The sequence below is a fragment of the Chenopodium quinoa genome, unplaced genomic scaffold (assembly GCF_001683475.1).
Source record: "Chenopodium quinoa cultivar QQ74 unplaced genomic scaffold, ASM168347v1, whole genome shotgun sequence".
NCBI lineage: Eukaryota > Viridiplantae > Streptophyta > Magnoliopsida > Caryophyllales > Amaranthaceae > Chenopodium > Chenopodium quinoa.
In genome coordinates, this window is record NW_018742244.1 from 3,400,635 (window position 1) to 3,428,617 (window position 27,983).

The following is a 27,983-nucleotide window of genomic DNA, read 5'->3' on the forward strand; positions in this document are numbered from 1 at the left end:
GTAGGTGCTTACAAATGATTTAAGAACTTGTAATTAATAAAGATATTTAGAAAGCATATTAGCTACATGCCTACATCTATAAGCAATCATTGATATCACATACTCTTGATACTTGTAAGCTTGTAACCAATGGCTTAACGATGATAAACACATCTCATATTAGAATTTTGAGCCTAGTATAAACGTTAATCACTAGATAATTGCTACTGTCAAATTGTACCCAAGAGTATGTTCATGCGTTTCTGAAAATGAATTTATAAAAACTTGAGTTTCACCATTTCATTAACATAAGGACAAAAGAAATTGAACACTATTTTGAAGAAAAAAGAAGAAGAAATGTTTAGTTAGGCAATTACCATTTCTATATTTGAGGCAACTACTGTATCAATTTTTCAAAAATTTAGAGTATACACTTTCTTATTAGAGATGGGAATGGGCCACTAGCACGAAATGGCTCGACTTGACACGAAATCATTATGAATATGGCAAGCTAGGTAGCTGTTTAATTCGCTTATGTTTAATTGATGTATCCCAGAAAAAATTAGGTGGCTTGTTAACACAACACGACATACAGGGGCAAGTTATGCATGAATTCCGTTTATAAAAAATTGGCACGAGCCTAACACAATAAATCTATCTCTTAAAGAGTTCACCCATTTAAATATGAGATATGCTAACACGATATAAAACCTACCCAACACAGCCCATGTCCATCTTTAGTTGCCCGGACCTTAATTATGACTCTATGAGTAGAACACAATTTCAACTACTCCGCGAAACCTTTAATCCTTTAAATACTCCTCCCCCTTTTCTGCCCTATAACTATCTCTGATTCATTCTTTTTCCCCAACCATCACCGGAGCTCTAGAAATGTCAATTTCCAATCACATTATACCGTCGAGTTTTACGGCCACCAAATTATCAGCTACCATTTTACACCACCGCAATCAAACACCGGTCCAATCAGTTTCAACTGTTGTTTGCTGTCTACGGAATCCTCCGGTTCATGCAACGGAAGCCAATGGTCATCTGCCGTTGGATTGAGCCTCAAAGTCAACGGCGATAGTCTTAGCTCTCAAATTCAAGCCTATTATGAAACGCTCGTATCGTTGAAGTGCGAAAATGGTTAGTTACTTTGATTTTTGCCTTAGTTTTTTTTATATTTTATTTTTAGAAACTGTGGATGATTGAAGATATAGATATAATTGAATTGTGTTGTTTGATGAATTGGATGAAGAATTGATCTAATTTGAGGCACATTTTGACCTTGTTGTCTGTGAAGCATTTTATCGAACAGTTTGTGTGCATTGCTGAAACTTAACAATTTGTGTTTAACGATGATAGATCGGGACTTGATACAAACTATAGGCTATTTTGGTTGATTAGGATAGGATCAATCTTTTGTGGAAGGTGCAAGTGAGGAGTTATTGTATCATTCTGGATAGTCAATAGTTGATACAATGCTTCACTTGTTGCATTACTCCTAAGACGTGGTTCTGTTTGGTGGTCGAGTCGTTAATTAGTACAACGGATGAAAGCAGCAGAAGATGAAGAGGTGCAGAGTGTAGGATTGCAGGTTCTTACTTGTCTTGTTGTTTGGAAGCACAGTCTTAGGGAGTGATCAGGCAATCATTTACATCATATTTTTTTAATGATAATGCCCTTTCCATGGTTACATTGGCTGCTCTAGCTGATAATATAGCTAATGTCGGTCCCCTGAGTGTATGATGCGCTCACCTAAGCCTTATGGTCTCAGATAAAACACATCGAGGCCAATAGTCAGGCTTCTCAACTCTCAAGTCCACACTCAAGCTCACACTAAGGGGGCGTTTGGTATGAATATTGGAAATTCGGTGGAAAGGGAACAAATAAGTAGAAGAAAAGGAATCATTTATCCGTTACCTTTTCATTTCTTTGGTTTAAACACGGAAAGGAATCACTTAAGCCTAACTCTGTTTATTTTTGTTTGAGAATGGTAAGCAATTGTTACATTAGCTTTTAAAGAGGTAACAAATGGGTGGAAACCATTACATTAGGTAATGGTAATTGTTACCCAAGCCTTCTAACCAAACACTTGGTAACGGTAATGGTTTAATTGAATCCGTTTTCAACCCTAAAATACTCTTACCAAACATGCTCTAAGTGTGCTTAGGTGTAAGTAAAAGAACTTATATAGGGCCCTTGAAGAGTTGTTTTCGGCTGGCTCCACTGAATCTGGGATGATATGTTATGCTATCAAAAATCTTAGAAACACTAGGGGTGGCAAGCCTGTATTGCCAAGTGGCGTCAAGCAGTAAGAAATTGGCCTGCCACTTAGACTTCCTAATCATCTCGTGAAGCTACAAGTACCACTCATCATACCTAAATACCATCATACCAATCATTACGCTGCCAGGATTTGTAGCTTTTAGATGTGCATTCATCTGTGGTCATTAACTCATCATCACTTAGAATCTTTTCCATGAAGTTTTTGTAAAGATATGATTACAAGTTATACAAATTAACATACCTTATTCCATGACCATATTGGACATTATACAAGTGATACACATCAAGCTGGTAGATGGTCCGATAATTTTAGTTTTAGAGAACCATATGGTATATATAGGCCTTATTGTCTTGTTATATTGATCATCATGCTCTCGAATCAATGGGCCGATGGTGGTATATATAGTTATCCACTTTTTGGGGGCATTATGGTGACGTTTGTATTAGAAGAAGTTATAAGGTACATCCGTACATATAATGTTTGTGGTTGTTGGGTTGACATTGACATTTATAGGAAGTAAAAATTTCTATGAAGTAGGAGGAAGTGATTTTTGGCTCCAATTATCACGGGAAGATTGCAATTTCTATTATTGAATTCCCCCTACAATGAGTGAAAAACCCATCTGTACATTTTGATTAATAATTAATGATTCTTTAAGTTCCATTAGTGGGGTCGGCTACATAACCAACATGAGGACTTCTTAGGAGGTGACCCATCCTAGTACTACTCTCAATCATTGAGGCTCATGTCAAGCGATGTGACAAAGTTTTACACTAGGTGTCACTCCCTACCATAACCCTCCTACTTTATTCAGGCTTGTGACTGGCAGCGGAAAACCCATTGGCGGAGTTGGGGAACCTCTTATTATCAAACTTTTTTCTTCAATATTTGATATTTTTATTCAATTCCATCTTAGATTCCCTGCTTCTCAACTTTGATGAAATTCTGACTTCTGATCCAAAGCGTCAAAGTGCCATTGCTAACTCATTTAGTTGATCTTCTGGTGTGTTTGTCATACTTCCAAAGCAAGTATAGTGCAATGGACTAGCGTGAAGTAATTAAATTAAATGGACGAAAGGTTGATTTGGATAGAAAAAGCTTGAAGCTTTCGTACAATCGACAATGGCTTTAGTCCAGCACTCTCCAAGGACTCTCTAAAAATAATACTTTCTGTCTAATTTCTCTAGCTACTGCCCTCCTCTATTTAAACTATTACAAGTACTACACAAATGGCCAAAGGCCTTAATTGCCATTTTACTACAGCTTGTCCCGTAGCTAATTTACCCATAGTAAAACTCTAACTAACACAGCCTGCTAAACAGTGGACCGTTGCTGCTATTCTATTGCCTCTGTTGTTTCTGAATCTGTCCCCTGCCGTACACTAAGGTAACTGGTGGTGGGTGCATTGCATATAGATCACTGAATCAATTTCTTTCTCATTAAGCCATCTATTATAGTCAAGAGTTACTTGCATCAATCAAGGACTATGATTTGCTCTATTCGATATGCCTATGTATTATCTGTTATCTCTATCACCTTTTCATAGTAAATTCAACATAAGCTTGTTCTAACTCATACAAGCTGTTCATCATCACCCCATTAGATGTTTACATTTTTTTTTGGGTGCATTTAGGAATTTTGGACCTTTTTTTTGTTTGTACAGAGGAGCAGGGCCGTAGCATTGATTTTGGGGGCCCTGTTCCAAATCGAAAAAGAGGCCCTTAATAATGTTAAAATTATACATTTTTTTAATCTATAATTTTGGCAATGCACAATTTTCCTATATACATTGCAAAATAAAAATGCTTTCATATAACAATGACATATTCAATTACGCAAAATTACATTCGGATATTTTATTCATGTTGATAATAGTAATTAAATACAACTCAAGGCTCATATCAACTTAAGCTATATTAACTTCTATTTATTTGAAAAGTGATATTCTTCTAATGCTCTTTGAGGCAAAATCATCAATCAAGTCTTCATATTCCATTTTCTCTAGAAGATCATTCTCAATTGCTATCATCACCAATCCATTAAGTCTTTCGTGTAGCATCGTAGAACGAAGATATGACTTCAATAGCTTTAACTTTGAAAAACTCCTTTCTGCAGTTGCAACTGTCACAGGAATAATCAACAAAATTCTATATGCAATAGTAGCATTAGGAAAACAACCCACATCATTCAAAAATATCAAAATATCAAAATATCAAAAGGTCCTTTTATGTCATTGTGCAAAATTTCTTTAAGCAACTTCAACTCCACAAATAATTCATTCCCATCAATATCTGATTTTTCATTAGACATAAGTGCATTTTCAAAATTCAAACAAGAGGATTTCAAACTTAAATCATCCAATGACTTCATCCTTTGAGGAGTGAATAAGAAACCCTAAATATTTTCATATTCCTCAAATTGCTCAAATCTTTTATAAAGAGAACTAATAGCTTGATCAACAATATAAAGAAAGTAATCAATTCTAAATGATTATTCTGGAGATAGAGGAGCATTTGATGAAGTGCTTGGATTCTCATCAAAATGTTTTTTTCTTTTCATTTCACGCTTTTGGGGAAATATAGGATCAATATCCATTTTAATAGCAATTTCCTTAGCCTTACTCAAAGCATCATAAAAACCAGTTTCTCTATACCCCTCAAAAAAAAAGAAATCAACCCTCTTATTTTTTTAATAGCCACATCAATAAGCATATCCTTTGATTGTAATAGCTTGCTTACTAAATTAATTGCAAATAGTATTTCATACCAAATTACTATTGCAATTAAAAACTCAAAATCACCAAGCTCATTATTTGCTAAGGATTTAGCTTCACTCTTTATATTGTAATCCTTATCATTGCTATTGGCTACTTGAAGTAAAGCTTCTCGTATATCTGACATTTGAAATCTAATAGCCTTAACACTTTCAACACGACTTTCCCAACGAGTAGATGACAAAGACTTAACGGTTAGTCCTTTTACATTGTCTTTCAAGATTTGCCATCTCTTAGTAGAAGCTGTAAAAATTGTATATATACGTTGGATGACTCCAAAAAAGTCTCTAGCTTTACTACATGTGTTAGCCATATCACATAATGTCAAGTTTAAACTATGACAACATATCACATAATGTCAAGTTTAAACTATGACAACCACAAGGAGTATAAAAAGCATTAGAATTTAAATCCAAAAATTTCTTTTGAACTCCTTGATATTTTCCTTTCATATTAGATCCATTATCATAGCCTTGTCCTCGCACATCCATTATATCAAGATCAAGATTTTTCAATTCATTTTGTAAAACATCAAAAAGCCCTTGGCCAGTTGTATCATTTAATTCAAAAATCCTAAGAAAAATTCCTCAATGCAAACATTACAATTAGAGACATTCACATATCTTAATATCAATGACATTTGCTCTTGATGGCTAACATCGGGAGTACAATCACGAATTATCGAGAAATATTTTGCTTGCTTTATCTTTCTTATGATTTCATTTTTTATTGCAGAACCAAGCGAAAGTATTAACTCGTTTTGAATTGTATGACCTAAATAATGAAAGTGAATATCATTATTAGTAATACGGTTGACATGTTCTTGAATGATTGGGTCAAACTCAACCAACATTTCAATCAAGCCCAAAAAATTACCATTACTTTTTTGGTATAGTTTACCATTTGAACTACGAAAGGCTAGATTATGTTTGGCAAGAAATTTGACAATTGAAATAATTCTTTGCATTACTTTCTTCCAATGGTCTTTTTCTTTTTCAATTAGCATTTGAGTCGTCTTATCAATAGTTTGGTTCTTTTGAAATCTAAGACGCAACTCATACCAAGTAGTCATATTCTTAACATGATCTATGCTTGTCTCATGCTCTTTAAGTCTAAAGCCTACATGCCCCAGATCTGAAAATCCTTCATTTGTCAATTGTCCTCTTCCCATCCCTTTTAAAAATATTTTACAGCAAAAACAATAGACTCTATCAAGCTCTTTGGAATAAACAAGCCAATCCCTATCACATTTCTCACCGTTTGATAAAACTCTAGTATACAAGTTAGCCGTAAATCGTCTAGAAGATTTATCTTTAGGACCTTTCACAATAGAATTATCTCTTTTAGGACCATTTTTCACTAATAAATCAATCATTTTAGAATCAAGACCATCCCAAACTCTAGGATCATATATATTAGGCACATAACTAGTTTCACGGTGATCAACATTATCATTATCAGAAGGCATATCATCAATATTTTCAGCATTATTATCATTCTCAATAGGCACATCGTCAACATTGCAATTAACACTAGGCACATCATCAAAAATATTATCCACATCATCAACATTCTCCGCAATAGGCATATCACTAACAAGATCAACATTAAAATTATTAATATCAACATCAAAATTATTATTCTCAATAGGGACATCATCAACGGGCTCAACAAGAGGAACTTAGGTTCTTTTATAACGAATTTATCAAGAGAACCTTTTTGAGAATTAATTAACACTTCTAATTTTCTCTTTTTGTTACGCTTTTGAGACCCAGATTCATACTTTCTAGGAGGCATAATCTCAAAAAAAAAAAAATTACAGTATCATATATATGGATTGAAAAAACCTGGAAAGCAAAAGCTTTATTTCAATCAATTGGACGAATTAGCAAATTACTCGATAACGTTGATTCTCAATCTTTGTTCAAAAGAATACGACCAATTTGGACCTTCAAAAAATAAAATTGTTAGATACAGAATTAGTCTCCCATCTGCTGTATATCAATCAAATCTGCTATATATGTTTACGAATCTTAGAGCATCCATTCCTTTGATTTTGATGTCAGATGATTGTATAATTTTAATTCATTCATTCATTCGTATATAATTATTGATTGAATTTGTTTTATGATTGATTAGCTGTGCATTGGTTCTATTTTGAATGCCATTCATCTGAACTACCACAATATGTATTTGTAGGATGTTAGATTAATTGTACATTTGTACGATACAGCTAATTAGATTAATAGCGTGCAATAGTCTAGACTCTAGAATTTCTAGATATTATTAGCATTATGCTGAACTACAGAAGAGTATAAACAAAAATCAAAAATTAAAAATTGCTTCAATTGACATTAAAAAAAAAAAGAAAAAATCAAAAATAACAATGAAGATTGCTTCACGAGTTCACGAATTATCACAGAAAGATGTACATAATAGTTAAAACATCTTGAGCAAAATTTTAGTTAAGCTGTACATAAAAGATAGAAAAAATTCTCACTTAATGTCTCTGTTGCAACACGAGCAGGGCCGAAAAAAAAAAAAAAAGAAATTAAAATTGCTTCTATTCATCAATTGAAATTATCAAACCCAGAATTAATTAAAAACAAAAATCAAAAATTTACCAGAAGACATGAAGCATTCAAAGCAGGGCCGAAAAAAAAAATGAAATAAAAATTGCTTCAATTGAAATTATCAAACCCAGAAATAATTAAAAACAAAAATAAAAAATTTACCTAAAATCGATTGCTTCAATTGCTTCAATTCATTCCCCTCAAAAAGAAAAAAAAAATTGCTTCAACCCTTCAATTCGTTTTTGATTTTGTATAAAGTATAATTGTATCAATTGGGAATAGATAGATGAAGATGATTGAATGGAAGATAACCCATATATATGGGAAAATAATTATCGTTTGATAACAAGAAATTCGGAAGATTGAAATTGATTTCTTGACTGAGTTTATTTTTTTTTCCGCTGAACTTCCTTGAATGGGAAAATATGCAATACAATTTTGCATGATTGATGTAATTAGGGAGGAATTTGGAAACATGGAGAAATTAATATGGAAGGTTGAATTGATTGAATGCGATTATGGGAATTGGGAAAGTTGAATGCGTGAATGTTGTAGTGTTGCTTCTCCTTCCTCTTTGCTGTCTTCTGACGATAAAAACAAGATTTAGTTTTTTTTTTTTTTTTTTTTTTTTTTTTTTTTTTTTTTTTGGAAAAAAATTAGGCCCTTTAAATTGGGGGCCCTGTGCTAAGGGGCACCTTGCACATGGCCTTCTACGGGCCTGCAGAGAAGGATAATGCTGGGAATTAGTTAGAACAGAGAGTTACAAGCAGGCTAGAGAGAGAGAGAAATAGCAGCCAAGGGATATGTGTATTGCAAATCAGAGTAGTTCACGATACAAGGCCTTCTTTTGAGAGGAAGGATCTCTCCAAAACAAACTTCAACAATATTTTCTGGATGCCTTCTCCCTAACCCATTAGCTCTATTTAATACAAAATTAAGCTTACAAACCCAAGTAAACAGCTAATACAGGGAATCTAAGTAACAACCAAATAACAAACTTATTTCAGAAATACTACTATGCCCTTTCCCCAAAACTGATTTCATAACAAACTTCCAGCTCAGCTCATCAAGCATTTTTCTGTTTAATTTTGGGCCTTCTCTTTGCATATGTGAAGCGAATCTCAGGTCTGAGCTGATCCCTTGCAGATAGTTCTGACTTTTCTAACTTGTTATTGTGAGGTAGATTACTAGAAATATAAACAATGAAAATATTTGATCTGAAGAAAAACTTCTTGTGGAGTTTGCAGTGAAGTATACTGTCCATGATGCACTCATTGAGAAAAGTAGCAACTTCTACGGAATGTTAATAGTGTAATGCTGTGATCAGCTACTAAACACGTGGGGTGGAAGCTTACCATTAAGTCTTCAATTGGGTGCTGAAGGTGGTCTGAGCTTTAAGTATTTTGAGTATTTTGGGCCTTCTCTTTGCATATGTGAAGCGAACCTCAGGTCTGAGCTGATCCCTTGCAGATAGTTCTGACTTTTCTAACTTATTATTATGAGGTAGATTACTAGAAATATAAACAATGAAAATATTTGATCTGAAGAAAAACTTCTTGTGGAGTTTGCAGTGAAGTATACTGTCCATGATGCACTCATTGAGAAAAGTAGCAACTTCCACGGAATGTTAATAGTGTAATGCTGTGATCAGCTACTAAACATGTGGGGTGGAAGCTTACCATTAAGTCTTCAATTGGGTGCTGAAGGTGGTCTGAGCTTTAAGTATTTTGAGTATTCTATCTGTTGATATGATAGAATCTGCATTGTTATATCCTTCGGGTAGCATGGAGCCCTGTTTCTAAGGAAGGGCATTTCTTTTTAAGGAGGTTGATTTTGATGCTGGTTTTTTGGTAGTTCTTTTAAAAAGAAAACGATGTTGGCTGGTGTGGTTATTATTCCCGATTCAAGTCCGTGATTGATGAATAGGATAGCCATATCCTTGACTTCCTAGCTCGGATCATATAACTTGGAGCCATGTAGGGAAGAAAAACTATATGAAGCTAACCTTGTTCCAAAGCCATTTTTTGGGATATGTTAAACTCTTTGGCATGTTATGATCTTAAAGTTCGCCTTTCTTACTTGGAAAGTAAAATGCTTTGTTTGCATTTGGCCTTTTGAAATCATAGGGCTTGATTCATAATCCACTTAGTTCATATTGGAATATCTGATTATGGGATTTTCCATTTGGTACCATTGTACTTTTGGTACCCAATTTTTGTTTTTATTCCACAGGGTACCGTTGTAATTTTGGCTTATTTTCTACTATAACATCCCGTTAAATAAAATACGTAGTATCAGTTTAGGGCATTTGTGGACTGTGGTCCTTCCTCTTATTTTTTTTTTTCTTTCTGATTCCAACTTCAAAGTTTAATCCTTTAGGGTCATAATGACCCCCAAAACTTTAGAACATTTTTTGCGCAAAATAAATTGAAATATGCAAATTGAGTTGGTCACTCCTTCCATCTCTACCCACTAGTTGGTCACTTTGCCAACCAAACTTTCCCAGATTAAGTGATGAACATGCTCGCTGGATCTTCCTTTTTGTGTTAACAGTCTTGGTGCTAGATTCATCCATGTTTCTCTACAAACCACTGTATTTTATATTCGCTCTTGCACAGCCCACCCTGTTGATCACTGACTGATCCTTATTTGATCTTGGTGACAAGGCAGTAAATTATGATTGCCACACCAATGCTTTATGATGGTCCTTATTTGATCTTGGTGATCCTTATTTGATCTAAGGTAGGTAACTTTTTACTCTCTGATTACAATAGGTCTTCAGTAAGTTCAGTTAATTATGATGGTCACACCCATACACCCTGTTGTATACACCTTCCATTTTTACAAAGTTCTTTTCATTTGTTAGAGATATAAAGACCTAAGAAACAAATAGGCCAAGTCGGGCTAAAATTATAGTATCTCCTTGACAAAAAAGGGATAAAGTAAAAGTTGAAAATTGTCTATCCATTTCCTGTTAAGTGTTGTTATATTTTTTTTTTGTTTTTTTTTTTGGGAGATAAAACGCCGAGCAATATATTAATCAAGGGAAAAAGTGTCCGAGAGTACATAGGTAGAAACCTCGCTAAAACAATGGTTAACCTAGACTTGCTCAACTCCAATTGGCTTAAGCTTAGCAAGATGGTGGGCAACGTTATTGCCGTCATGTTTTACGCGAGACCAAGAAAATAAATTAAACTTGCTACTAAGAGAGAGGATGTCTTCAAGCACATTATCAAAGTCAAAAGTAGATCACCCAAGCCTTTTGGCAAGCTTCACCCCAAGCACGATGCCTTCCCTTCCCCTATCACTAGGGGCTAAGTGGCTTTAATTATGCAAGCAACCACAAACAACACAACACCCTTGTTCTGAAATTATTTTTACTAAATCTCTATTATATTTCTTTTATATATTTACTGATTTTTTTTTTATTTTTTATTTATTTGAATATCTTTTTTTTTTTTTTTTTTTTTTTTTTTTTTTTTTTTTTTTTTAAGTAAAAGGAATAGGGCCTTATTTCCGATTATATTCAAGTCAATACATTACCTAAATTTATTTACAGGTTAAAAATTTCTCATTAGTTTTTTTTTTCTTCTTTTTTTTTAAGGAGTATATTATTTTTTACTAGTAAAAGTTAAATATTCTTTAAATTTTTTTTTTTTTTTTTTGTGCACTTCCTCGAGAGTCTATTATGGATTACTAATTAGAATGTCTATTTGAAGCCATTTAAAGGAGTCGGTAAGTTTTACCAAAAAAAAAAAGGAGTCGGTAAGTGAAACAAAAAAAACAAAAGCCTTGGTTAAATTTTGAAATTGGTGAGTCCAGAACACCTGAGAATTCTCATGTATGATGTATTGATGTTTGTATGTGGGTGGGTGGGGACGTGAAGCGGTGTAGTACTATCTTGATTGTAACTTTAAGGCAATTATGCTGGAGATATTTTTCCTGTAATGATTGATTTATTGAGATTTTGTTGGGGACTTGGGCAGTAGTGAATACTTGTATTCTTTTGTGCGGATCGGAGTGGCGGAGTACCTAGTAAGGCTAGTAATTTGTCTTTATCTTCCCTGTTATTTTCATCTATCTTCCATACTTTAATATTTTATCTATCCTCATCTTCTTTTCATCAAACTTCTGATATCCCTGAGCTTGTTGGAGATTACACTAATCTTATGGGGTTATTTTCATCTATCTTCCATACTTTTATATTTTGTCTATCCTCCCTCTTCTTTTCATCAAACTTCTGATATCCCTGAGCTTGTTGGAGATTACACTAATCTTATGGCCTGGTTAATATAATACGTACTTAATGTCTAAGAGATAGACTTGTCAAGACCCGACGCGGGTTCAAACTTAACCCAATTCGACCCATTTATCAGTATTTTGTAATGATATTATGTTTTTACATTGTTTGAGTTTTTTTTTTTTTTTTTTTTTTTTTTTTTTTCACACAACCCGAAACCTAACCTAAGCCCGACTTGTTGATTTGTAATAGTGGAAATATGTATTCATCACAAACTACCAAAATATATACTTGTACAAACCAAGTGCATGCTCATTTACCAATATTGTTGACAATGAAGACATATACTTTCTCTATTTTTTAATTATTGCACTATTTGTCTTTTAAAGAAATTTCATATATATTGCACTATATCCATTTTAGGAAACAAAATATCTCTATTCACATTGCAAATACCATATGTACCTTTACTTTTAACACTTGATTATTTAGTTAGGGTTTATATCATATGAATTATTTTGTATTTTACCCCCTTTTTTTTTTTTTTTTTTTTTTTTTTTTTTTGGCTACTATAAAAAAAAAGTGTGTTCAACCTCTATGGTGCAACAATAAAAGAACGGAAAAAGTATGATAATTGTATTATGACATCCTTCATCTTGCGTTAAAGAAATTTTGATATAATCTAACATGATTCATGAAAACACTAATCATGATTCATGAGGATTCTTGACTAAACACTCTCAACTAACTCCAATTATATTGGGAAATAATGTCATGTTTTTTTTATTTGGTAGGTTCCACTTACTTTTTTGGGAAATAATGTCATTTTTTTTTTTTTAATATTTTTTATTTTTATTTGGTAGGTTCACTCAATTTTAACTTTTATAATAATCACTTCTTCAAAAACTTTTCATTTTCTGATTTTTTAAAAATTAAAGCAATAAAGTTCACCCTCACGTGCTTTAATTTTACTCTTTGCATAGGAAGACTCTTAATTTCTTAATTCCCGTAAAAAAATAAGAAATGATCACAGAGGGAGTATTAACATGTGCTTACTTTCTCTCCATTCTTCTTCCTTGCTCATAAATGGTGGCCCTAGTTTGGTACAGCCCGTTATTAACCCAAACCAACCCTTGTGACCCGTCCAACAAATGCTTTACACGGTTACACCCATGCTTAAGAACTATTCTCCATGTTGGTTTATATTCAGTAGGCTAATGATAAAGCATCGTCCATCCTATAAATATGAAGTCATGAACATTATTTGAACTTGCAAACCAAAGAGACAAAATAAGAGAGCATTAGTTAAGCTCCAAACCACAAATAATAAAAAAGAAAAAAAATAAAATAAAACATGGTGAAAGAGGCAGAAGTGAACTTCATCTCAGAATGCTTCATCCATCCAGATCCCGAGATTGTTAGTGAAGCCTTAAAGAAACCTTACCACTTAAGCCCTATGGACCTTGACATGCTATGCTATGATCACATGCAAAAAGGTCTCATGTATACCAAACCTTACAATGCAGGTTTTCAAACTGAGGTTTTCCTGCAGAAACTTAAACTCTCTCTTTCTCTTTCTCTCCTCCATTTCTACCTACTAGCTGGCCGCTTTGCGACCCAAACTTTACCAGATGAACATGCTTATTGCATCTTCCTTGATTGTGTCAACAGCCCTGGTACTAGATTCATCCATGCTTCCCTAGACTCTACTGTATCTGACATTCTCTCCTGCACTGACGCTCATCCCATTTTCAGATCTTTTTTTAATCTCGGTGATAAGGCAGTTAATTATGATGGTCACACTAATGCTCTATTATCACTCCAGGTAAATTATTATGACTACTGTTACTACTACATACAGTTAATTATGGCCACTGACGCACCTTATTGTATACAAATTTTACGAATTGCTTGACTCACTAATATTAGTTAATCTTCTTGTCAAATGAATAGTGCTCACTCCCTCCGGTTCTGTTATCTATTTCTATTTGTTCCTTAATTTGGTTACAATTCCTCACTCATCTTAGATTATTAGTGTGTTTTGACAACTTATCCTACATTCAACAATCAACACTCTCTTTTCTACCTTACACTTGAACGAACCGTAATTACAATTTTTTTAGTGTTATTTATACTTTATGTATCTCCTAATTTTTCTTACACATAAGTATAAAACCCATTTGCTTCTCTTTCTTACCCTTTTTGGTTTCTGCTGTTACAATAGCCACATTTTTCATATAATTCCAAGGCAATTATGTATACATAGAATCAATCAATCAATCAAAGCCTTAATCGCATAAGTGGAGTCGGCTACATGAACCAAATTTGATTATTCCGTGTAGTCATCAACATAAAACTTCATTCTCTATCCCTTACGATCCAATGCTTCATACTCATGCAAATCCATATACTTTCATATTTTTTTCTAATTCCTTTCAACCAAGTCAATTTCGGTCTACCTTTGTATATATAGATCTATTTAAAAAATAAAAATGTATACATAGAGATCTATTTTTTTAAAATTTTTTTAAAAAAATGAATACATGGAGATATTTTTACATTAATTATTGAGGTATTGTTTGGGGAATGGGAAGCATATGCTTTCTTATATACCTTATACTTTGTCTCTATTACAACCTATTCTTACCTTTTCTTTCTATGGAAATTATGATCCTTGTGTTCTACTTATAGTTATGTGTTAAAAAAGTACTTAAAAAGGGTTTTCCAATTTGAAATTAGGTACGAGTATAAAAGTGGTTAAAAAGGGTTTTCCAATCATGAAGTACTTAAAAGATTTATGAGTGAAATCATGAAGTAGTTTTTGAATTTTTTATGCTCTATATTCTCGCCTTTTGTCAATCCTATGGTACTAGTATATATATAGAGTACATGAGTAACATTACTATAACATGTGAACATTATGTAGGTTACAGAGCTTGTAGATGGGCTATTCATCGGATTTTCCATTAGCCATTCAGTAGGAGATGGCACGTCCCTTATACATTATATCACCACCTTGTCAGAGTTGAAAATCTCTGTTGGTAACAAACTGCAGAATGGGGAAGAACTAACCTATGCTACCATCTCTAGGAAACCAATCTTTAAGCCCTTCTTTCCTGATGGATATGGCCCATTTCTTAAGCTACCATATGTTGAACCATCTAAGTTTTTGGCCTGGAAAAATCCTGACCCCATTAGAGAAAAAATATTTCACTTTTCAAGAGTGTCAATGTCAAGGCTTAAAGCCAGAGCAAACAACAACATACATCATGGAGGAACCCATAAAAATGAAATTTCTACTTTCCAAGCGATGTCGGGGCTTATTTGGAGGGCTATTACCCGAGCTCGAAAACTAGATCCTGAAATGGAGACTAACTGTTCTCTAACCGTGAACTTGAGGCCTCGTTTGATTCCCCCACTTCCGCAAGAATACTTTGGGAATTATTTCTCCAGGATTAAGGCCAGTTGCAAAGTTGGGGAGCTCTTAAACAGTGACTTGGGCTGGGGTTCATTGTTGCTTCATGCAAGTATAAAAAACATGGATGATCAAGCAATTAATGAATCTATTAGGTAGTATTGTGAGGCTCCATCTATAGGCCAACTTGCTAATGATTCCACATTCTTTGGGCCTAATCATGTGAAAATTGTCGGGTCGCATAGGTTCAATTTGTTTGGGAATGAATTTGGAATGGGAAGACCCGTGGCTATTCGTGCTGGAAAGGGAAACAAAGTTGATGGAAGAGTGGCTGCTAGTCAAGGAAGTGAAGGGGAAGGGAGCGTTGATCTAGAGGTTTGCCTTGTGCCTCTAACTATGAACGCTCTTGAAATGGATGAAGAGTTTATGAGTTTTGTTGCACTAAGTTAATTCCTTCAAAGATCTAGTGTTCGTGTTAGGATGCGAGTCCAATAAGTCTAATATGCATCTGACGGATGTGTTGTTGTGTCGCAATGTTATTAGGGTTGGGAGTATGCTGCGCTTTGGGCTGGAGAGTGCTATGATCCACTCAGCCTGTGTGTTTTTATGGTTTAGGTGTCTGGCTTGTACTTGTGTGTTTGCTACTGGACTACAGTTGTGTTTTTTTTACTACTGAACAGTTTCTTGTGGGTTGCAAATTTAGCACATAGCAAGTTAATTAATCAGTCAAGGTTAGCGAAATTTGACCAGAAAATCTAAGCTAATCTTGGACTGAGTATTTATATATGGGTTCAATATCATTTCAGTGTTTTTGTTATCATTGTAAATTTGTAATTGTTGGAGTGTTAATGCATTTTAATTTACAAATGAGTATTGGTCCATAAATTTCCTAATTATTGGAGTGTTAATGCATTTTAAATTAGAAATGAGTATTGGTCCATAAACTTACCTATACACAAAAGAACTTAAGAAATTCTTATACATCACTTCCACTATACGAGTAGTTTTGAGATATAGAATTATAGATGGTAGATACAACCTTAAATATTGTTTGCACTTTTTTTACTTGTTAATCTTGTTTTCTTGTTTATTGAGGCGGTATGAAAAACCTTCACCGTTGCATATCAATGCTTATGATAAGGTGTTGTAAATGCCATCATGCTCCATGGCCTGCGCAGTCAAAATGCTGAGGTATGGAGGTTCTAGAAATGGGATTGGACTACCTGATGTTCATGATCACCCCAAAAGACAATTTCGATGCTTACCTTCTTTTCTCCATTTGATCATGAACGTGTTTTAGACATTCTCTATCTAAATGCAGAAAAAATGATAAACGTAAAGGAAGCAACAACTTGGTACAATAACCATTTTATTATCAAGGACTTAGATTAGATCTACCTCTTGTGTGCTTTCAATTCTTCAATTAAGGCACTTAAATGAGAGTAGGATGAGCCTCCTTCAGAAATAGCCAACCTTGCCATCTCTTTGCACTCCTTAGCCCTCTTTCTCATGTCTTGAGCTTCTTCACCAATTGATATTTTTGCCATTGCATTCAAGATTTCTTTGTTACCAATGGTGATATTGTGGCTTCCCACCCTTGGTACCCATTTTTTCGCGCCCACCGGAACACCTATCTTTAACACATCCGTGACCAGTTTCTCATTATAAAATTGTTCAGCATGAAACGGCCAGGTAACCATAGGTACGCCTGATACCACCCCTTCTAGTATTGAGTTCCATCCACAATGAGTCACAAACCCACCCACGCCACGATGATCAAGAATAATCTGTTGTGGGGCCCAACCTCTTAATACCTCGACTGACTATCCTTGCCTCGAACCCTTGTGGGACCCACTCCTTATTATCCTTGCTCCTTACAACTAGGATAAAATTTTGACCCAGGGCTTCAAGAGATATTGCTATCTCATGTAACTGAGCATCTGATAAATTCGACATACTCCCAAGACAAACATAAATCACTGAATCAGGCTCTTTCTCATCGAGCCACCTCGTACATTCATTTATATCCATTGAAGAATTTTTCCCTCTATGAAATGCTTCATTGTCTTCTCTTCTATTGAAGTAAAGCGAAAACGGTCCAATATGCCAATGTTTCATCCCCATAACCCTCGCATAGTAGTCAGCATAACCAGGTTCTAACTCATAATAGCTGTTCATTATCACTCCATTACAAGCTTTCATCGCGTCTCTTATTTTATCCATCAGTTCTAGTAGGAAAATTGGACCTTCTTTTTTGTCGTAAGGGGACAATTCTGATTTTGTAAATTTTATCTTATGAGGTAGATCACCAGGAACAACAAAAGTGTCTGAGTCATTCAAAAGGTTCTTGTGTGGTTTGTATTGAAGTAAGTTGTAAGTGATGCACCGAGATAAGTAACTACTTCCATGGAACATTAAACATGGAATTCCAAACTCAATAGCTACGGAATTAGCCCAATGGATGAAATGATCAGCTACCAAACAATTGGGTTGGCATTTTTGAAGGAGGTTTGTGAAAGGTTGTTGAAGAAGGTCGATGGCCTTGAAGAAACGGCTAAACATTTCTGTTGAGGTTAGAGAATCTGCATTCTCACACCCTTTTGGGAGTCCTGCTTCATCATACGGAAATTTTATTGTAAGGAGGTCGATTTCGAGGCCATCTTTTTGGGTATGTATTTGGATAGTTTCTGCGAAATAGTTTACATTAGCAGGTGTGGTTACAATGGTAGATTTGATTTTCCGAGTTGCGAATAACCTAGCCATGTCCATAATTGGGATCATATGGCCAGGAGCCATAAAAGGGAGGAAAACTATGTGAAGTTGATCTTGCTCCGAACTCATCTTAGTTTTCCCACTCTTGAGGTTTGATTAGAAGGTTTGCTTACCTTGACTTTAGCTCTTGAGAGAGGACAATGGAGTAGAGAGAAGGTTTAAGGGAGCTGGTTAACTACTATAGTGCCATTGTCAATTTATTTCGCACAGAATTATTTAATATGATAATTAAAGTTGCACCTAATCATCTACGAGTAGTTTATTAATTTTGTTGTTGGAGTAGTTGTTGAAAGCTTGAACATGTCTTTTTACTTTTCTTCATTTTCCTTTGTGCTTGTCATTTTCAAGCCGGATGTATAAATTAACTTCTATGTCTCAATAGTCAATGTAATTGCACTATTTGGGTTATTTTTTAGTGGGGCGGTGAGGCCATTAAGGGGCTATCGGCCCACAATATTCCATTGATTTCCTCTTTAACTCCTTATTTTACAAAGTTTAGACGTGTATGTAACTTCTTCCGTTTCCTAAATATTGTAACATGGGGATGAAACACGATTTTTAATAAAAGGAGAGAGATAGAGATGAATTAAGATATGGACCCTTGTAATAAGGAGATAGAAAGAGAGAAAACATGTGCTAATAGGGAAATGTTGCAATCGTAGTGAATTTTCCTAAAATGATAATTTTTGGAATATTTGTATAGTGGAGGAATTTTATGTTAGGTTCATGTTTATTGTTCAAACTCTGCTTTCTTTATGTAATAATAATCTTTGGGATCTAATAGGAACATCAATTAGCATGATATAAAAAACCACCACTCTTAAAACTAATCTGTCCACACCATGGAGATGTAGGGCTGGCAAACAGGTCGGGTCGGGTCGGGTTCAAGTCGACCTGTTTACATAAACGGGTCAGGACCCCCCGACCTGTTTACTTAAACAGGTCAAAAAAACCAACCTGAACCTGACCTGATTATAAACGGGTCAACCTGAACCCGACCCGCCTAAACCTGATTTTTTTTTAATTAAAAAAAAATAAAATAAAAACCTGTAATTTACTAATTTCTTTATACTGTAATTTTTTTAACCTGTAATTTGACTAATTTCTTTAACCTGTAAGATTCAAGTATTCAAGACTTCAAATTCAACACATAATTCAAGCAAACATAACTTAACAACATAATTCAAGAGTTACATGTCCAAAATACTTCCAAGTAGGCAAATAAAAGTTCAACTAGAAAACCAAATACATGTCCAAAATAACAGTAACAGTTTCATCAACTAATTTTAGAAGAAATTAACAACATAATCAGGTTTGACTCTCCATGACAGCAGGACTTTCTGGTGCACTTTGTGGAGGGCTGGGGCTGGGAGTATCCCCCACATCATCGTTGACTTTCATGGCCATGATTTTTCCACATAAATCTTGCAATTGCGGATCCATATTAGCTACAACCAAAAGAATACATACAAAAGTTAATTTCAGCCTTAAGCATAAATAAAATAGTACAAAAAAGAAACAAAAAAAATTGTAATTTTAAATACATAAACTATTTTCATACCTTCACCAAAAGTCCAATCTTTGAGGCAAATGATAGCTTCTGCTGTGTTTGGTTTCAAAGAGCTTCTATAGCAGTCCAAAACTCGACCACCAGTACTGAAGGCAGATTCTGAAGCTACTGTTGAAATAGGGATTGCAAGGATGTCCCTTGCCATCTTTGAAAGAATTGGATACCTCACAACATTTGTTTTCCAATGATATAGAATATTAATGTTGGTTGCACGAGGAATCAATGGCTCTTCCAAGTAGATTTGCAAGTCAGATTTAGCAGCAACATATGATTTGCTAGAAGAGAAGTTATCAAAGTCCTAAAAGATGTTTAAACAAAAATTACAATAAAGCATACAAAAAACAGAATTTAAAGCTGATTATCAAACAAAAAGCAAGTGTTCACAGTTACCATCATAAAAGAATCAGAAGCAACATCAACTTGCTCTTCATTAGGCTGTCTAGAAGAACGGCGCCTTGTTCATGGTGTTGTTGTGGAAGCCTCAGTCACATAAACACCATATAAATAATCCAACCTTTCCTTGAACTTCACCAACTCATTAGTACCCTCTATTTCCCCATACACCTTCTTAAAAGCCCACTCCACAAACTCATACTTAAATCGAGGGTCTAAAACAACAGCCACAGCCATGATTATGCTAAAGTTGGTCCAATATTTAGCAAATTTCTCATTCATTCTTGCTGCCATCTTATGCATGAAGTTATCAGAATTTTCAAGCTCCTCTATCAAGAGTAAACGGATTTTCAACACATTTGGGAAGTATACATTAGCGGTAGGATAATTAGTACCCGAAAAAACATTTGTCACATCAAAAAAGACCTTCAAAAATCTAAATAACTTCTCTATTCTCCCCCACTCCTCATTTGTTGGACAATGAATGTAATTGGCATCAACCTTTTGAAAATGAAGAAAAGCTTTTTTGTAGTACAAAACATTCTCTAACATCAAATAAGTTGAATTCCATCTAGTAGGGACATCTTGTCTCAATCCTCTACTTGAGTCTAGTTCAACATGTGCCACACAAGTCAAAAAACGTTGCTTTCTAGCCTGAGACCCTTTACAATACTTCACAGTTTCTCTCACCTTAACAACAGCCTCATTAATTTCTTTTAACCCATCTTGCACAATTAAATTTAGGATATGTGCACAACACCTCACATGGAAATAATCCCCCCCACATACCAAATCAAGTTCATTTTTAATTACATCAGCAAACACATCATTAGAGGAAGCATTATCAAGAGTAATACACATGATTTTCTTTTGGATACCCCACTCTTTAAGAAAATCATAGACATGGTCAGACATATGGACACCGGTGTGAGGTGGAGGCAAAAAACGAAAGTTCAGAATTTTTTTTTGCAAATTCCATTGATTATCAACAAAATGGGCAGTCAAAGACATGTAACCATCAGTAGTAATTGAAGTCCAACAATCAGATGTAAGAGAAATCCTACCCTTAACTACACTCAACTCCTCCTTAAGTTTATCTTTTTCCCTCTTAAACATTTTCAGAACATCAGCCTTCAAAGTATTTCGAGACACAAGTTTAACATCAGGATTTATGTAATTAATCAACTTCCTAACAGCACTATATTCAGCAAACTGAAAAGGCAAATCATGTTTCACCACAGCAATAGACAACATCTCACGAACAATATCATAATCAATTGTAGGAACCCTATTCATCATAGAACCAGAACTGCTTGAATCAATAATCATCTGACCCACATCTTTAAAGGTCCTTTTTTTACATTTCTTAATGTGGCGTTTTAAATTACCAGTTCCTTGCCTACTTTCAGCATTATATTTCTGCCCACATTTTTTACACATGCAAATGATGTTACCTTGTTCGTCAGGTTTATCAAGGAATTCAAAATTTGCCCACACATCTGAAGTGAGCTTTCGTTGGCGCTTGAAATGAATTCCAGGCTTATTCAGCGAGGTGACATTAGAGGTTTTCTTCTTTGATTCCGTTTGATGAGAATCAGAAACTTCATCATCTGAATCAGAATCCGGAAGATCAATGGGTTCATCAGGATTAGGGCTATTAGCCATCTGTGAATAAATTAAAAAAAGAATTACACTCATATCCGAAGTATAAACATGAAAAACAGAAGTATAAACTCATGAGTCATGACATAAAGAATCAAACTCATGAAATTGCAGAGTAAGAAAATCAAATCAGGGCAAAAAATCGCATAAACAAATCGCAAATAATCGCAAAATAAGTAAATAACAAATCAAATCTTCGAAAGAAATTGCAGAGTAAGAAAATAACAAACGAACAACATTAAATGATTAAATCACATAAACAAAGCATACATAAACCATAATAGCAAAAAATCGCTTAAAAAATCAAAGAAATCTGAAAATTGCATAACCAAATCAAGGAAATTGCATAAACAAATGACTCATGAGCAAACAAACTCATAAAAAATCGAATAATAGGATTATTACCTTCAGAATGTTTGAGATGAAGCTTCAATCTTCAAGGTTCAAGAATTTTTATTTCAATCTTCAAGAGTTAGAGAGAGAAAAGAGAGGAGAGAAGAGAGAGAAACTGAGAAGAGAGAGAGTTTGAGTGAAAGTCTGAAAGAAAGCGGCGAGTGAAAGAGGAAAAGCTTAGGGTTAGATAATTTGGGCTTGGCCCATATTTTTAAATTAGGGTTTTAAGTTAAGCGGGTTGGGTTCGGGTTGACCCGACCTGAAACCGACCCAATTAAATAAACGGGTTTATGCGGGTTGGTTTCGGGTTGGGATTTTCAACCTGAACCCGACCCATTTAACTTCAGGTCGGGTTCGGGTTGACCCAATTACATAAACGGGTTGAAAATCTCTATCAAAACCCATTTATTTCGGGTTGGGTTCGGGTCGGGTTGTCGGGTCGGGTCAGCTTTTGCCAGCCCTATGGAGATGGAGAACTATTCAACATGTTGGGTTTATATCAAATAGGTTAATAGTAATCATCGGGCATCCTACAAAAAAAAAAAAAAAAAATAGTGGTAAGTTCAAAATATTGCATATAGCGAGAAATAGAGAAAATATTAATCAACCAACTACAAAAACATATCAAACATAGACAAACCACTATCTAACCAATAATGTTAACAACAACAATTATGACAAAATGACAAATGTATAGTCACATCCCTCATCTTACAATAAAGAAATATTTATGTACATACACTAACATGATTGATGAAGAAATATTTATATACATTGACATGATTCTCATGAAAATTCTTGTCGAGTTTTCACCCACTCAATTATAATGCATCGACCATAAATATAAAATTGCAAACCAAAGAGACAATTAAAGAGAGCATTAATTAAGCTTCAAACCACAAATAATTTTTAAAAAATGGCACAAGTGAAGTTGGTCTCAGAATGCTTCATCAAGCCAAATCTTGAGGCAGTTAGTGAAGCCTCAAAGAAACCTTACAACTTAAGTCCTATGGACATTGACACATTATGTGCTAACTACATGCAAAAAGGTCTCATGTACACCAAATCTTATGATGCTGGTTTTCAAACTGAGGTTTTCCTGTTGAAACTTAAACACTCCTTTTCTCTTTCTCTCGTCCATTTCTACCCACTAGCTGGCCGTTTCGCTACCCAAACTTTCCCAGATGAGCATGCTTGTTGCATTTTTCTTGATTGTGTCAACAGCCCTGGTGCTAGATTTATCCATGCTTCCCTAGACTCCACTGTATCTGATGTTCTCTCTGGCACCGACGTCCACCCTGCTTTCAGATCCTTTTATGATCTTGGTGAGAGGGCAATTAATTATGATGGCCACACCAATGCTCTGTTATCACTTCAGGTAACTTACTCTGTATTAAAGTACATTTTCAGTTAATTATGGTGGCCACACTAACCCTGACTGTAGACTGTAGTATACAATTATACATGTTGAGTTTATGAACAAAATCAAATGTGACGTGTGAGGGGAAGTGCTGTCCACATTATGCAAATGTAAGAGGGAGGGTTGAGATGTGTTTTCACATTAGGTAGAAGTTGTGCACATTTTATAAGGGCCTATTTTCTTTATTGCATATAATTTTGAGGTGGAACTTCATTGAACTTGTAAAGTGGATTCTCTCCTTGTGCCAGGTGCGCGGTGTAGGCCTGTTTAACAATTATACAAATTGCTTTACTAACTTATATTTTTATATAGGCAGGCTTTATTTTCTCATGTAAAGCCTTGTTTTAGTTATTGAGATATTTACTGGTTGGGGATGATAAATATGCATTCTTTTATACCTTTATAATTTCTCTCTACTACAACCTAATAACCTATCTTTATAAAAAATTATGATCCCTGTGTTTTAGTAATGAGTTAAATCAAGAAGTAAAGGGTTTTCCAATTCAAATTTGTGTCCTGCATTCGGGTCCCTTTTTTTTTTTTTTTTTTTTTTTTTTTTTCTGCTCTATATTTTATCGATTTAATTTGACAGTATACGAGTAATGTTAGTTACTGTAATATGTGAACATTTTGTAGGTGACAGAGCTTGTAGATGGAATATTTATTGGATTTTCCTTCAGCCATTCAATAGGGGATGGCACTTCCCTTGAACATTTTATCACCACCTTGTCAGAGATTTTCAATTCTGTTGGTAATAGCCTGCAAAATTGGGAAAAACTAACCTATGTCCCCATCTCTAGGGAACCAATCTTCGAACCCTTCTTTCCTGACGGATATGGCCCAGTTCTTAAGCTACCATATGTTGAACCATCTGAGTTCTTGTCCAGGGAAAATCCTGCCTCAATTAGAGAGAAAATCTTTCAGTTTTCACGTGTGTCAATGTCAAGGCTTAAAGCCATGGCGAACAACGGCGTACCTAATGATGGAAACCGTAATAATGAAATATCCTCTTTCCAAGCGCTGTCAGGGCTTATATGGAGGGCTATAACCCGAGCTCGGAAACTAGAACCTGAAATGGAGACTAACTGTTCCCTTACCATGAACTTGAGGCCTCGTTTGATTCCTCCACTTTCACAAGAATACTTTGGGAATTATTTCTCAAGGATTAGGGCCAGTTGCAAAGTTGGAGAGCTCTTAAACACTGGCTTAGGCTGGGGTTCATTGTTGCTTCATGCAAGTCTAAAAAACGTGGATGACAAAGCAATTATTGAATCGTTTAGGAAGTATTGTGAAGCTCCAATTATAGGCCAACTTGCTAATGATTCCGCGTTCTTTGGGGTTAATTTTGTTAAGATTGTTGGGTCGCATAGGTCCAATTTGTTTGGGACTGAATTTGGGATGGGGAGACCTGTAGCTATTCGTACCGGAAATGTCAATGAAGTTGAAGGAAGAGTGTCTGTTAGTCAAGGAAGTGAAGGGGCAGGGAGCGTTGATCTAGAGGTTTCCCTTGCGCCTTCAACTATGACTGCTCTTGAAATGGATGAAGAGTTTATGAGTTTTGTTACACTAGGTTAACTCTTCAAAGATCTAGCGTTACGTGTTACTGTGTTAGGATGCAAGGCCAACAAGTCTTTTATGCATCCGACACATGATTGTTGCGCAGTGATTAGAGTCCGGAGTCTGCTGTGTGGGCTGGAGAGTGCTATGATCCACTGATCCTATAGTATTGTGTTTGCTACTACCTACTGGGTAGTTTCTTGTGGGTTACAAGACTTGCAACTCTAGCAAGTATAGTAGCAAGTTTAATAATTAGTCAAGGTTAGCGAAATTTGACCAGAATATCTTATGGAAGCTAATCTTAGACCGAATGAGTATTTGTTTATAATATCAATATCTTTACAGTATTGTATCATGGAGTAGAAAGAAGGTTGAAAAGAGCTGGTTAATTAACTAAAGTGGAATTGTCAATAATGCAATTGTACAGAAAAAGTTTATGAATGTTGCACTTCAATCATCTTTGAGTAGTAGTTGGAGTGGTTAAGCCGGATAATAGCTAATATGAGCCTTATTACTTCTTGCGTTTCAAAATGCATTATGGATGATGTCTTTTTTTTTGTTTGTTTTTATTTTTTTTTTAATTATTATTATTATTTTATTATTTTTTTTTGATTTTTATTTTATTTTATGGTGTCAATATATTAGTTGACCTTATATTAGCTAATATTAGAATAAAGTATGAAACGGTAATAGTTTTAAAATATATATTGAGACCATTATAGCATGATTACACCTAATGATGATTTTATTCATGAGAATCTATGGGCAAATTTTAAAACATTGACTTTCAAAAGAGTAGAAATGGTACAGCTATCCCATAACAGAAGTAATATAACAAGAATAAATTAACACACTTTATGTAGTAACACTTCTTTAACACAATGAAGGACACAAGGGGGTAAGCCTATCCCTTCTACAACTTCTTGAATGACACAATTAAAAGTTACAATTGAGGTGCAACATTCAATACTGAATTGAGAACTTACAATTAGATCCAAAAAACATATTTAATTTATGTTCATTTAGCTCTTGAATGATTTAATTTCTGTAATTAAAGCAGTTAATTGAGAGTAAGATGATCCTCCTTCGGATATAGTCTTTCTTGCCATCTCTTTTAGCTTCTGAACCCTATTTCTCATATCTTGAGCTTCTTCACCAATCATCACACTTTTCATTGCCTTCAAAATCTCTTTATTTCCAATAATTATATTATGATACCCAACTCTTGGAACAAATTGTTTTGACCCGACTTGACTTCCAATCCTTAGAACATCTGTTACCAACTTCTCATTATAAAACTGTTCAGCATGGAGTGGCCATGTAACCATAGGAACACCTGTGATCACCCCTTCTAGTATCGAGTTCCATCCACAATGAGTCACAAATCCGCCCACACTTGAATGATTAAGAATCATTTTTTGTGGTGCCCATCCTCTTATAATCAAACCTCGTCCCTTAGTTTTTGCCTCAAACCCATCCGCGATCCACTCCTTTGTGTCCTCCCTAACAACTAGGATGAAATTTTGACCCAAATCTTCAAGGGCTATTGCTATTTCATGTAACTGAGCATTTGATACATTTGACACACTCCCAAAACAAACGTAGATTACTGAATTAGTCTCTTTCTCATCAAGCCATCTTCTACATTCACTAACATCATTTTCTCCTTCATTATTAAAGTAAAGCGAAAATGGTCCAATATGCCATTGTTTCATGCCCATAACATTCTCATAATAATCTATGTAATCAGATTCTAACTCATAAAAACTGTTCATCAAACCCCATAACATTCTTTCACACCCTCTCTTATTTTATCCATCAATTCGAGTAAGAAAATTGAACCTTGTTTCTTGTCGTAAGGGGCCAACTCCGAATTTGATAACGTTACCTCATGAGGAAGATCGCCAGGTACCACAAAAGTTTCCGAATCAGATGAAAGTTTCTTGTGCGGTTCATGCTGAAGTAGATTGTAAACAATGCACCGCGAAAAGTAATTACTTCCATGGAATCCTAAACGTGGAACCTTGAACTTACTAGCAACAGAGTTAGCCCAATGAAAGAAAACATCTGCTACTAAACAAGTAGGGTGGTATTTTTCCACTAAGTTTGTAAAAGGCTGTTGAAGAAGATCGACGGCCTTAAAAAACTTAAAGAACATTTCAGGGGTTATGACACAATCAAAATTTTCACATCCTTTAGGAAGTCCTACTTCTTTAAAAGGGAATTCGATGGTTAGTAGGTTGATTTCAATGCTCGAACTTTGGGTATCGATTTTAATGGCTTTAGCAAAATAATGCACGTTGGCAGGCGTGGTAACAATGGTGGTTTTGAGTCCTCGAGTGGCGAATAATCTTACCATATCCATGGATGGAATCATGTGGCCTGGAGCTAAGAAAGGGAGGAAAAATATGTGAGGTTGATCTTGCTTTGAGTTCGTTTTTGGTTTTCTTGCAAGATTTGAAGATGGGCAATGACCTTGGGGAAGAGGGTTGAATTTGTTATATTGAATTGAGGGTGTACAACTGCATTGTATACAAGTGGTACACATATTTTAGAGATTTTAGATTGAATTATTGTGTAAATATGATTACCTTTGGATACCCATGTCGATGATTGGGTCAACGTTTTATCGTCTAATTAGCAAATATAGAATAGTAGAATACTAATTAAGTAACCATAAAAGTTGAGATTTGAGGCTTACCTTAAAAAATCAATTTAAATGCTCAATTGGACAAGTGAATCAACTCAACACGGTGACAAATTAGCAGTTGGCACATTTAGAAAAGAGTTAGCACATGTCCACTTGTTTTAGACTCGTGACAAATAGAAAGAGAAAGCATTAAAATCTGAAAATTACAGAACAAGATGGAGAAGCCGAGAAGGATACTAAGTGAGCAAATCGGATATCCGGTCAAATTTTTAGAAATCGGACCCGAAATTTGTTCG

The 27,983-nt window shown here is 34.8% G+C and overlaps 2 protein-coding genes and 3 pseudogenes across 2 annotated transcripts; 2 read left to right on the forward strand and 3 right to left on the reverse strand.

Moving 5' to 3' along the window:
* Positions 1 to 684: 684 nt before the first annotated feature.
* LOC110682352 (uncharacterized acetyltransferase At3g50280-like) lies at positions 685 to 25,606 on the forward strand. The gene is made up of 3 exons (XM_021858686.1): positions 685 to 1,125; positions 21,472 to 23,438; positions 24,117 to 25,606. Exons 2-3 carry the CDS (start codon positions 22,977 to 22,979, stop codon positions 25,053 to 25,055), a joined length of 1,401 nt encoding a protein of 466 aa, XP_021714378.1. The 5' UTR covers positions 685 to 1,125; positions 21,472 to 22,976; the 3' UTR covers positions 25,056 to 25,606.
* Positions 4,055 to 6,879, reverse strand: LOC110682371 (annotated as a pseudogene).
* On the forward strand, positions 11,106 to 15,933 carry LOC110682361 (uncharacterized acetyltransferase At3g50280-like). The gene is made up of 2 exons (XM_021858697.1): positions 11,106 to 13,680; positions 14,782 to 15,933. Exons 1-2 carry the CDS (start codon positions 13,210 to 13,212, stop codon positions 15,427 to 15,429), a joined length of 1,119 nt encoding a protein of 372 aa, XP_021714389.1. The 5' UTR covers positions 11,106 to 13,209; the 3' UTR covers positions 15,430 to 15,933.
* Positions 16,523 to 20,073, reverse strand: LOC110682342 (annotated as a pseudogene).
* An 86-nt stretch (positions 25,607 to 25,692) lies between the features above and the next one.
* Positions 25,693 to 27,927, reverse strand: LOC110682333 (annotated as a pseudogene).
* Between the last annotated feature and the right edge of the window lie 56 nt (positions 27,928 to 27,983).